General features: G+C 42.3%; 1 protein-coding gene and 1 long non-coding RNA gene across 4 annotated transcripts in view; one reads left to right on the top strand and one right to left on the bottom strand.

Annotated features, from left to right (window-relative positions):
• Positions 1–10810, top strand: part of ryr1b (ryanodine receptor 1b (skeletal)) — a 62191-nt gene extending 51381 nt beyond the window's left edge. The window contains exons 99-108 of the mRNA XM_077611728.1: positions 5–47; positions 121–254; positions 429–489; positions 557–703; positions 7980–8114; positions 8380–8536; positions 8605–8669; positions 8741–8841; positions 8904–8955; positions 9026–10810. Of these exons, the coding sequence (XP_077467854.1) occupies positions 5–47; positions 121–254; positions 429–489; positions 557–703; positions 7980–8114; positions 8380–8536; positions 8605–8669; positions 8741–8841; positions 8904–8955; positions 9026–9121 (991 nt within the window). The 3' untranslated portion in view covers positions 9122–10810. The remainder of the gene's footprint in view (positions 1–4; positions 48–120; positions 255–428; positions 490–556; positions 704–7979; positions 8115–8379; positions 8537–8604; positions 8670–8740; positions 8842–8903; positions 8956–9025) is intronic.
• The window catches only part of LOC144083704 (uncharacterized), a 32043-nt gene that overhangs the window by 4909 nt on the left and 15434 nt on the right, over positions 1–11700 (bottom strand). For all 3 annotated transcript variants that reach the window (XR_013303597.1, XR_013303599.1, XR_013303598.1), the window contains exons 4-5: positions 9901–10015; positions 7971–8056 (exon numbers count right to left, since the gene is read on the bottom strand). This is a non-coding gene — a long non-coding RNA (uncharacterized LOC144083704). The remainder of the gene's footprint in view (positions 1–7970; positions 8057–9900; positions 10016–11700) is intronic.

Here is an 11700-nt window from a genome sequence, read left to right as displayed (position 1 = left end):
ACAGATCGTTCCCCAACAACTACTGGGACAAGTTTGTGAAACGAAAGGTGAGGTGTTCGGTACTTCTCCCAGGTCGCCTTGCGTTTTCGCCCAAAGGACGTTTTGTGGCGTCTGTTTCAGGTGCTGGATAAATACGGGGACATCTACGGTAGAGAGAGGATTGCAGAACTGCTGGGCATGGACTTGGCGTCCCTGGACGTTAGCGCCATGACCCACGATAAGAAACCGGAGCCGGACAACTCGGTGTTTAGCTGGTAATGTTCGGGTCCGGTTCACTAACCGACTAGTCCTATGAAATACTAAAGAAAGTGACTGTTGAATATTTGGGACACAAATCCATCCCTAAATGTGACTCGAAATTTGTTCTCATTTGGTTTTATTGGATTTCTCAACATTCTTGATAATCTGCGAACATATCTCCTCCGCAGGATAACATCCATTGACATCAAGTACCAGATCTGGAAGTTTGGTGTGGTGTTCACGGACAACGTGAGTTCTGGAAGTCGACAATTTGATCAAAGGCTGTTTTTTGACTATTTTTGTCTTCTCCTTGTAGACCTTTCTGTACCTGGTCTGGTACATGCTCATGTCTCTGCTGGGTCACTACAACAACTTCTTCTTCGCTGCTCACTTGCTGGACATCGCCATGGGAGTTAAAACCTTGCGCACCATCTTGTCATCAGTCACACACAACGGCAAGCAGGTGACAGTAGAAAGTAGATTTTTTTATTTTTAAGTGAGAACTTAGCAAATGCAGGAATTGATCCCACTACCTTACACTTAGTAAGCGGGTACCCCACCACCCTACTTTGTCATTTAGCGGCCAACTGTTTTCCCCCACTAATTTTAAGTTATTTTTGAAAGTTGCAGGTTTCGAACCTACTACCTCTCGCATGGTGAGTGGGTACTCTACTCATTGAGCTAAGTGCCCAACCCACCACCCTACTTTGCCATTTATCAACCAACTGTTTTCCCCACTAATTTTAAGTTATTTTTGAAAGTTGCAGGTTTCGAACCTACTACCTTTGGCATGGTGAACGGGCACTCTACTCATTGAGCTAAGTGCCCAACCCACCACCCTACTTTCCCATTTAGCGGTCAACTGTTTTCCCCACTAATTTTAAGTTATTTTTGAAAGTTGCAGGTTTCGAACCTACTACCCTTGGCATGGTGAACGGGCACTCTACTCATTGAGCTAAGTGCCCAACCCACCACCCTACGTTGTCATTTAGCGGCCAACTGTTTTCCCCACTAATTTTAAGTTATTTTTGAAAGTTGCAGGTTTCGAACCTACTACCTTTGGCATGGTGAACGGGCACTCTACTCATTGAGCTAAGTGCCCAACCCACCACCCTACGTTGTCATTTAGCGGCCAACTGTTTTCCCCACTAATTTTAAGTTATTTTTGAAAGTTGCAGGTTTCGAACCTACTACCTTTGGCATGGTGAACGGGCACTCTACTCATTGAGCTAAGTGCCCAACCCACCACCCTACGTTGTCATTTAGCGGCCAACTGTTTTCCCCACTAATTTTAAGTTATTTTTGAAAGTTGCAGGTTTCGAACCTACTACCTTTGGCATGGTGAACGGGTACTCTACTCATTGAGCTAAGTGCCCAACCCACCACCCTACTTTGTCATTTAGCGGCCAACTGTTTTCCCCACTAATTTTAAGTTTTTTTTGAAAGTTGCAGGTTTCGAACCTACTAACTCTCGCATGGTGAACGGGCACTCTACTCATTGAGCTAAGTGCCCAACCCACCACCCTACTTTCTCATTTATCGACCAACTGTTTTCCCCACTAAATTTAAGTTATTTTTGAAAGTTGCAGGTTTCGAACCTACTACCTTTGGCATGGTGAACGGGCACTCTACTCATTGAGCTAAGTGCCCATCCCACCACCCTACTTTGTCATTTAGCGGCCAACTGTTTTCCCCACTAATTTTAAGTTATTTTTGAAAGTTGCAGGTTTCGAACCTACTACCTTTGGCATGGTGAACGGGTACTCTACTCATTGAGCTAAGTGCCCAACCCACCACCCTACTTTCCCATTTAGCGGCCAACTGTTTTCCCCACTAAATTTAAGTTATTTTTGAAAGTTGCAGGTTTCGAACCTACTACCTTTGGCATGGTGAACGGGTACTCTACTCATTGAGCTAAGTGCCCAACCCACCACCCTACTTTGTCATTTAGCGGCCAACTGTTTTCCCCACTAAATTTAAGTTATTTTTGAAAGTTGCAGGTTTCGAACCTACTACCTTTGGCATGGTGAACGGGCACTCTACTCATTGAGCTAAGTGCCCAACCCACCACCCTACTTTGCCATTTATCAACCAACTGTTTGCCCCACTAATTTTAAGTTATTTTTGAAAGTTGCAGGTTTCGAACCTACTACCTTTGGCATGGTGAACGGGCACTCTACTCATTGAGCTAAGTGAAAAAACCCACCACCCTACTTTCCCATTTAGCGGCCAACTGATTTCCCCACTAAGTTTAAGTTATTTTTGAAAGTTGCAGGTTTCGAACCGACTACCCCTGCAACTTTCAAAAATAACTTAAAATTAGTGGGGAAAACAGTTGGCCGCTAAATGACAAAGTAGGGTGGTGGGTTTTTTCACTTAGCTCAATGAGTAGAGTGCCCGTTCACCATGCCAAAGGTAGTAGGTTCGAAACCTGCAACTTTCAAAAATAACTTAAAATTAGTGGGGAAAACAGTTGGCCGCTAAATGAGAAAGTAGGGTGGTGGGTTGGGCACTTAGCTCAATGAGTAGAGAACCCGTTCACCATGCCAAAGGTAGTAGGTTCGAAACCTGCAACTTTCAAAAATAACTTAAAATTAGTGGGGAAAACAGTTGGCCGCTAAATGAGAAAGTAGGGTGGTGGGTTGGGCACTTAGCTCAATGAGTAGAGTACCCGTTCACCATGCCAAAGGTAGTAGGTTCGAAACCTGCAACTTTCAAAAATAACTTAAATTTAGTGGGGAAAACAGTTGGTCGATAAATGAGAAAGTAGGGTGGTGGGTTGGTCACTTAGCTCAATGAGTAGAGTACCCGTTCACCATGCCAAAGGTAGTAGGTTCGAAACCTGCAACTTTCAAAAATAACTTAAAATTAGTGGGGAAAACAGTTGGCCGCTAAATGACAAAGTAGGGTGGTGGGTTGGGCACTTAGCTCAATGAGTAGAGTGCCCGTTCACCATGCCAAAGGTAGTAGGTTCGAAACCTGCAACTTTCAAAAATAACTTAAATTTAGTGGGGAAAACAGTTGGTCGATAAATGAGAAAGTAGGGTGGTGGGTTGGTCACTTAGCTCAATGAGTAGAGTACCCGTTCACCATGCCAAAGGTAGTAGGTTCGAAACCTGCAACTTTCAAAAATAACTTAAATTTAGTGGGGAAAACAGTTGGCCGCTAAATGACAAAGTAGGGTGGTGGGTTGGGCACTTAGCTCAATGAATAGAGTACCCGTTCACCATGCCAAAGGTAGTAGGTTCGAAACCTGCAACTTTCAAAAATAACTTAAAATTAGTGGGGAAAACAGTTGGCCGCTAAATGACAAAGTAGGGTGGTGGGTTGGGCACTTAGCTCAATGAGTAGAGTACCCGTTCACCATGCCAAAGGTAGTAGGTTCGAAACCTGCAACTTTCAAAAATAACTTAAATTTAGTGGGGAAAACAGTTGGTCGATAAATGAGAAAGTAGGGTGGTGGGTTGGTCACTTAGCTCAATGAGTAGAGTACCCGTTCACCATGCCAAAGGTAGTAGGTTCGAAACCTGCAACTTTCAAAAATAACTTAAAATTAGTGGGGAAAACAGTTGGCCGCTAAATGACAAAGTAGGGTGGTGGGTTGGGCACTTAGCTCAATGAGTAGAGTGCCCGTTCACCATGCCAAAGGTAGTAGGTTCGAAACCTGCAACTTTCAAAAATAACTTAAATTTAGTGGGGAAAACAGTTGGTCGATAAATGAGAAAGTAGGGTGGTGGGTTGGGCACTTAGCTCAATGAATAGAGTACCCGTTCACCATGCCAAAGGTAGTAGGTTCGAAACCTGCAACTTTCAAAAATAACTTAAAATTAGTGGGGAAAACAGTTGGCCGCTAAATGACAAAGTAGGGTGGTGGGTTGGGCACTTAGCTCAATGAGTAGTGTGCCCGTTCACCATGCCAAAGGTAGTAGGTTCGAAACCTGCAACTTTCAAAAATAACTTAAATTTAGTGGGGAAAACAGTTGGCCGCTAAATGACAAAGTAGGGTGGTGGGTTGGGCACTTAGCTCAATGAGTAGAGTACCCACTCACCATGCGAGAGGTAGTAGGTTCGAAACCTGCAACTTTCAAAAATAACTTAAAATTAGTGGGGAAAACAGTTGGCCGCTAAATGACAAAGTAGGGTGGTGGGTTGGGCACTTAGCTCAATGAGTAGAGTGCCCGTTCACCATGCCAAAGGTAGTAGGTTCGAAACCTGCAACTTTCAAAAATAACTTAAATTTAGTGGGGAAAACAGTTGGTCGATAAATGAGAAAGTAGGGTGGTGGGTTGGGCACTTAGCTCAATGAATAGAGTACCCGTTCACCATGCCAAAGGTAGTAGGTTCGAAACCTGCAACTTTCAAAAATAACTTAAAATTAGTGGGGAAAACAGTTGGCCGCTAAATGACAAAGTAGGGTGGTGGGTTGGGCACTTAGCTCAATGAGTAGAGTGCCCGTTCACCATGCCAAAGGTAGTAGGTTCGAAACCTGCAACTTTCAAAAATAACTTAAATTTAGTGGGGAAAACAGTTGGTCGATAAATGAGAAAGTAGGGTGGTGGGTTGGGCACTTAGCTCAATGAATAGAGTACCCGTTCACCATGCCAAAGGTAGTAGGTTCGAAACCTGCAACTTTCAAAAATAACTTAAAATTAGTGGGGAAAACAGTTGGCCGCTAAATGACAAAGTAGGGTGGTGGGTTGGGCACTTAGCTCAATGAGTAGAGTACCCGTTCACCATGCCAAAGGTAGTAGGTTCGAAACCTGCAACTTTCAAAAATAACTTAAATTTAGTGGGGAAAACAGTTGGTCGATAAATGAGAAAGTAGGGTGGTGGGTTGGTCACTTAGCTCAATGAGTAGAGTACCCGTTCACCATGCCAAAGGTAGTAGGTTCGAAACCTGCAACTTTCAAAAATAACTTAAAATTAGTGGGGAAAACAGTTGGCCGCTAAATGACAAAGTAGGGTGGTGGGTTGGGCACTTAGCTCAATGAGTAGAGTGCCCGTTCACCATGCCAAAGGTAGTAGGTTCGAAACCTGCAACTTTCAAAAATAACTTAAATTTAGTGGGGAAAACAGTTGGTCGATAAATGAGAAAGTAGGGTGGTGGGTTGGGCACTTAGCTCAATGAATAGAGTACCCGTTCACCATGCCAAAGGTAGTAGGTTCGAAACCTGCAACTTTCAAAAATAACTTAAAATTAGTGGGGAAAACAGTTGGCCGCTAAATGACAAAGTAGGGTGGTGGGTTGGGCACTTAGCTCAATGAGTAGTGTGCCCGTTCACCATGCCAAAGGTAGTAGGTTCGAAACCTGCAACTTTCAAAAATAACTTAAATTTAGTGGGGAAAACAGTTGGCCGCTAAATGACAAAGTAGGGTGGTGGGTTGGGCACTTAGCTCAATGAGTAGAGTACCCACTCACCATGCGAGAGGTAGTAGGTTCGAAACCTGCAACTTTCAAAAATAACTTAAAATTAGTGGGGAAAACAGTTGGCCGCTAAATGACAAAGTAGGGTGGTGGGTTGGGCACTTAGCTCAATGAGTAGAGTGCCCGTTCACCATGCCAAAGGTAGTAGGTTCGAAACCTGCAACTTTCAAAAATAACTTAAATTTAGTGGGGAAAACAGTTGGTCGATAAATGAGAAAGTAGGGTGGTGGGTTGGGCACTTAGCTCAATGAATAGAGTACCCGTTCACCATGCCAAAGGTAGTAGGTTCGAAACCTGCAACTTTCAAAAATAACTTAAAATTAGTGGGGAAAACAGTTGGCCGCTAAATGACAAAGTAGGGTGGTGGGTTGGGCACTTAGCTCAATGAGTAGTGTGCCCGTTCACCATGCCAAAGGTAGTAGGTTCGAAACCTGCAACTTTCAAAAATAACTTAAATTTAGTGGGGAAAACAGTTGGCCGCTAAATGACAAAGTAGGGTGGTGGGTTGGGCACTTAGCTCAATGAGTAGAGTACCCACTCACCATGCGAGAGGTAGTAGGTTCGAAACCTGCAACTTTCAAAAATAACTTAAAATTAGTGGGGAAAACAGTTGGCCGCTAAATGACAAAGTAGGGTGGTGGGTTGGGCACTTAGCTCAATGAGTAGAGTGCCCGTTCACCATGCCAAAGGTAGTAGGTTCGAAACCTGCAACTTTCAAAAATAACTTAAATTTAGTGGGGAAAACAGTTGGTCGATAAATGAGAAAGTAGGGTGGTGGGTTGGGCACTTAGCTCAATGAATAGAGTACCCGTTCACCATGCCAAAGGTAGTAGGTTCGAAACCTGCAACTTTCAAAAATAACTTAAAATTAGTGGGGAAAACAGTTGGCCGCTAAATGACAAAGTAGGGTGGTGGGTTGGGCACTTAGCTCAATGAGTAGAGTGCCCGTTCACCATGCCAAAGGTAGTAGGTTCGAAACCTGCAACTTTCAAAAATAACTTAAATTTAGTGGGGAAAACAGTTGGCCGCTAAATGACAAAGTAGGGTGGTGGGTTGGGCACTTAGCTCAATGAGTAGAGTACCCGTTCACCATGCCAAAGGTAGTAGGTTCGAAACCTGCAACTTTCAAAAATAACTTAAATTTAGTGGGGAAAACAGTTGGCCGCTAAATGGGAAAGTAGGGTGGTGGGTTGGGCACTTAGCTCAATGAGTAGAGTACCCGTTCACCATGCCAAAGGTAGTAGGTTCGAAACCTGCAACTTTCAAAAATAACTTAAAATTAGTGGGGAAAACAGTTGGCCGCTAAATGGGAAAGTAGGGTGGTGGGTTGGGCACTTAGCTCAATGAGTAGAGTGCCCGTTCACCATGCGAGAGGTAGTAGGTTCGAAACCTGCAACTTTCAAAAATAACTTAAAATTAGTGGGGAAAACAGTTGGCCGCTAAATGACAAAGTAGGGTGGTGGGTTGGGCACTTAGCTCAATGAGTAGAGTGCCCGTTCACCATGCCAAAGGTAGTAGGTTCGAAACCTGCAACTTTCAAAAATCACTTAAAATTAGTGGGGAAAACAGTTGGCCGCTAAATGAGAAAGTAGTATGTATATATACATACATGTATGTATATATACATGTATGTATACATACATGTATGTATATATACATGCATACATGTATGCATGTATGCCTACATACATGTATGCATACATATATGCATGCATGTATATGTATGTATGCATACATGTATGCATACATGTACATACATGTATGCATACATACATGTATGTATGCATGTATACGTATGTACATACATGTATGTATACGTTTATGCATGTATACGTATGTACATACATGTATGCATGTATATATACATACATGTATGTATACATGCATACATACATGTATTTATACATATGTACATACATGTATGCATACATACATGTATGTATACATGCATACATACATGTATGTATACATGCATACATACATGTATGTATACATGCATACATACATGTATGTATACACGCATACATGTATGTATACACGCATACATACATGTATGTATACATGCATACATACATGTATACACGCATACATGCATGCATGTATACATGCATGCATGTATACATGCATACGTGCATGCATGTATACATGCATGCATGTATACATACATATATACATACATAGGTATGTATATGCGTATATGTATATATATATATATATATATATATATATAGGTTAAAGATGCTTATTTGAATGCAATGTTTACATAAAAGGCGGAAATTGTTAATGTTCATTGAAATATTTGTACCTTTTACAGCTGATGATGACGGTGGGCTTGCTCGCCGTGGTGGTGTACCTCTACACTGTGGTGGCCTTCAACTTCTTCCGCAAGTTCTACAACAAGAGCGAGGATGAAGACGAGCCCGACATGAAGTGCGACGACATGATGACGGTGCAAAATTTTGTCACTTTTTATTTTTATTTTTTTTAAATACACAGTTATAAAAAAGTTTTATCCACGGCAGGTGAGCGCGCTTACTGTTGAGCTACTGAAAACAAGTTTGCTGCAGTTTACCGACCAAAAGAACAGCATCCCCACGCAATTTCTTTAGATTTTTTTGTAGTTTACCACTCATTTGATCATTTCTATTTTCTTTTTTAAAACAAGTGACTTCGTCATTATTTGTAATAACGGTTGCGGGTGCTTCCACGCACAGTGCTACCTGTTCCACATGTACGTGGGCGTGCGTGCCGGCGGAGGAATCGGAGACGAGATCGAGGACCCGGCCGGAGACGAGTACGAGCTCTACAGAGTGGTCTTCGACATCACTTTCTTCTTCTTCGTCATCGTCATCCTGCTGGCCATCATTCAGGGTAAGAAGTCTTGCTCGGCGATCATCTGACTCGCGGGCTCAATCCTGAGTTGCATTGCGCTCTATCAGGTCTGATCATCGACGCCTTCGGAGAGCTGAGAGACCAGCAGGAGCAAGTCAGGGAAGACATGGAGGTGAGTGGCTCCCTCGCCGTTACTCGTCTTCCTCGCCTTCTCGCTCACGTCTTCGATTTGGGCCCCCGCAGACAAAGTGCTTCATCTGCGGAATCGGTAGCGACTACTTTGACACGACGCCGCACGGCTTCGAGACGCACACTTTGGAGGAACACAACTTGGCCAACTACATGTAAGTGGCGCTTTCCCGCTACTTTTCAAGGAAAGCGCGCTCCCCTCATTGTTGTCTCGCAGGTTCTTCCTGATGTATCTCATCAACAAGGACGAAACGGAGCACACGGGACAGGTCCGTCGTTTCTCTTTTGAATGAATTGCACTGCTGGATGTGGACGTCAACGGTTGTTTTCGTCTCCTAGGAATCCTACGTTTGGAAGATGTACCAGGAGCGCTGCTGGGACTTCTTCCCCGCCGGCGACTGTTTCCGAAAGCAGTATGAGGATCAGCTGGGATAACTCCAAGGAGAAAGAAGTCAAAAATGCTATGCACACTTTGAAGGCAGCATCCCATTGGATCAGAGAGCCACGTCACAACCCCTTCGGTCTTTGTTTTAAAAACGACCACGTCCGTAGATTGCCTTGCTTCAACACCCGCGCAGCTCGTTCCACTCCGAACTGTGCCTGAACGCAACGTGTTCATCGAATAAAATGAACGTGAGCGTGGAGGAGGTGTCTTTTAGTGCCTAGAGCAAAGTCACTGTTTCAATTTTTGTTTTTTTGGGGGGTTGGTTTAGACGCAAAGTGAGGATGCTTAATTTTGTGAAGGAGAATTAAAGTGGCCTAACTCCAGTTAACCAGTTATTTTTTTAATCATATTGTCCAAGATCAATACATTTGATGGAAAATAATAAAAATCATACCTGTCAACCTCGGCCATTTGCTCCCGTTATTAATGATTACAATTAACCCTTAAGTGATCATAAACCGTACAAATGCAATCAGTCGGTGCGCTTTTTATGCACTACAATCAAGATTTTGTAGATGTCGCTGTTTGACGCTGACGGCTTGACTGTGTTAAGTACATTGCTTACCGACGTTCCATTTTTGTCTGCTACCAGCGATCAAAACGATCTAGGTTAGAGCCGAAATGGCATCGGTTTTACAAAAAAACGTCTTTTTTTAAACATTGTTTTTCGCCGTAACGTTGTTACACGGCGTACACAATTTTAAATGATCAAAAAACGTATAAAATACGGGGAAAATGACAGGTTGACAGGTATGAAACATTCACTTACAATAAGATGTGGCGTCTCCAATCAATTTCTGTTTCCATGGAGGCGGCCATCTTGCAAAAGGATTTGTTGCATTGACCAATCAGGGAACACGCTGACAGTCTCCTTTGTTCCAAAACTGAAACACACAAAAAACAACAGATTTAGTTCAGGATTCATCTGAAAAGTAGAAAGTTTTCTCCTAATTTTTAAATCAATTGAGTTAGCCCACTTTAGTTCTCGATTAAATAACAAGCTCAATAGGTTTAAGTCCAAAGAGTCAAATTAATGAATGGTTTTTAATGCTAATTGACATTGATTTGCACTACTTTACGAGGTGTTTTTCACTTTTCTCAAAAAATGGAGTTAGCCCACTCTGGTTCTCAATAACTGGATTAAATATCGCATTTCCACTGGAATATTCATACCAGATGGATGGAGAGGAATATTTTTGCTGCTATATTTATCCTCATCTATGGACAGATTTTGTGACGACTTTTACAAAAATAACCCCAAACACTAGTCACGAGTTAAATTTAAATGCAATCATTTTTACACGACTCTTAATTTAACTCACCATAGAACTCGCCGAATATGATCAACGTTTGCGATTCGCCTCACCGGATACGAATGGGCTGTGCAGACACTTTGAAGTCTTACGCGTTTATTTATTGTTTCTACGCCGGTGATTGCTTTGGGCGCTCCGGGCGTGGCGAGAAGACATATTTTACATACGAGAGAAACATGTATTTATTTTTTTTCCATCGGAGGATTCCGACGTGTGACGTGCGGAGGCCTATGACTTTTGTGTGTGCGTGCGTGTGTGTGTGTCGACTCTCAGGTGTGAAGAAGCTGCCGCACAGCAACTTAGGCGAGCCTCGAGCCCACCCGCCGACTGAACTGTTTCGCTCACAATAAACGGGTTCACTCAAAATGCCGTGTCTTCATTTACAGTACAGTACAACAACACGTGACGAGAGAAAATGCTGGAAACAGACGTTCAACTTTGGAGTGTTTACACGCTGGTGAAATGATAGAATCTTGGCAAAGAGTGTTCAAAAAATACAAATAAAATATACTCATGGATTCATAACTATTGAACTTGTACAGTAAAAATCATTTCTGTAACGCTGGCATAATTAAAAGTATTCCGGCAGAGGGCAAATGACTCCATGGAAAAGCTGTGGTTGGATAACGAATTTGAAAGTAGGTCAAAGAAGAAGATAAGTCTGAAATAAGATGATTCTTGGAAGAGTTTTTCGCTTTGATTTTCTATTTACCAAAGAAAATGGTTACGGGTTGTGGCTAAGTCAACTCCAATCAATTCATTGAGGAAAGCAGAGGTGATGGTGGCCATAATCAAATATCACCTCCACTTGTAACTTGGAGGAAACACCCAACGTGAAATGACGCAAAAGATAAGAACTTGTGTTTGTCTTGGGTGGAGCATTCCCACAAGAACAATAAACTATTTTTCTAAAGTCTTACATAATTCACCCTGACAGAACCAGCAATAAAAAACTTTTTGAGAAAAAACTTTTTCCTAAACTTTTCTTTCCATCAGTCACCGACACAAACAAAAACAATATACTCGTCAAAATGAACCGCTAATTTAACTATTTCAGGGACAATTCAAAATACAATCCCCAGAATTACAAACTAAAATACAAAATGGATCCATTCATTTATTATTATTTTTTATTGCTTATCGCACAACATGGCCAGGTAACAATAATACTACATTTACATATCAAATAGTAGTTATTATTATTAGAATGATGTACTTATCTATTCCCTTTTTTTCTGACAGTTGTGAACAAATTA

Source organism: Stigmatopora argus, chromosome 10, assembly GCF_051989625.1.
Source record: "Stigmatopora argus isolate UIUO_Sarg chromosome 10, RoL_Sarg_1.0, whole genome shotgun sequence".
NCBI classification, from domain to species: domain Eukaryota; kingdom Metazoa; phylum Chordata; class Actinopteri; order Syngnathiformes; family Syngnathidae; genus Stigmatopora; species Stigmatopora argus.
Note: the sequence above shows the minus strand (reverse complement) of the source record. Positions and strands in the feature narration are given on the sequence as shown.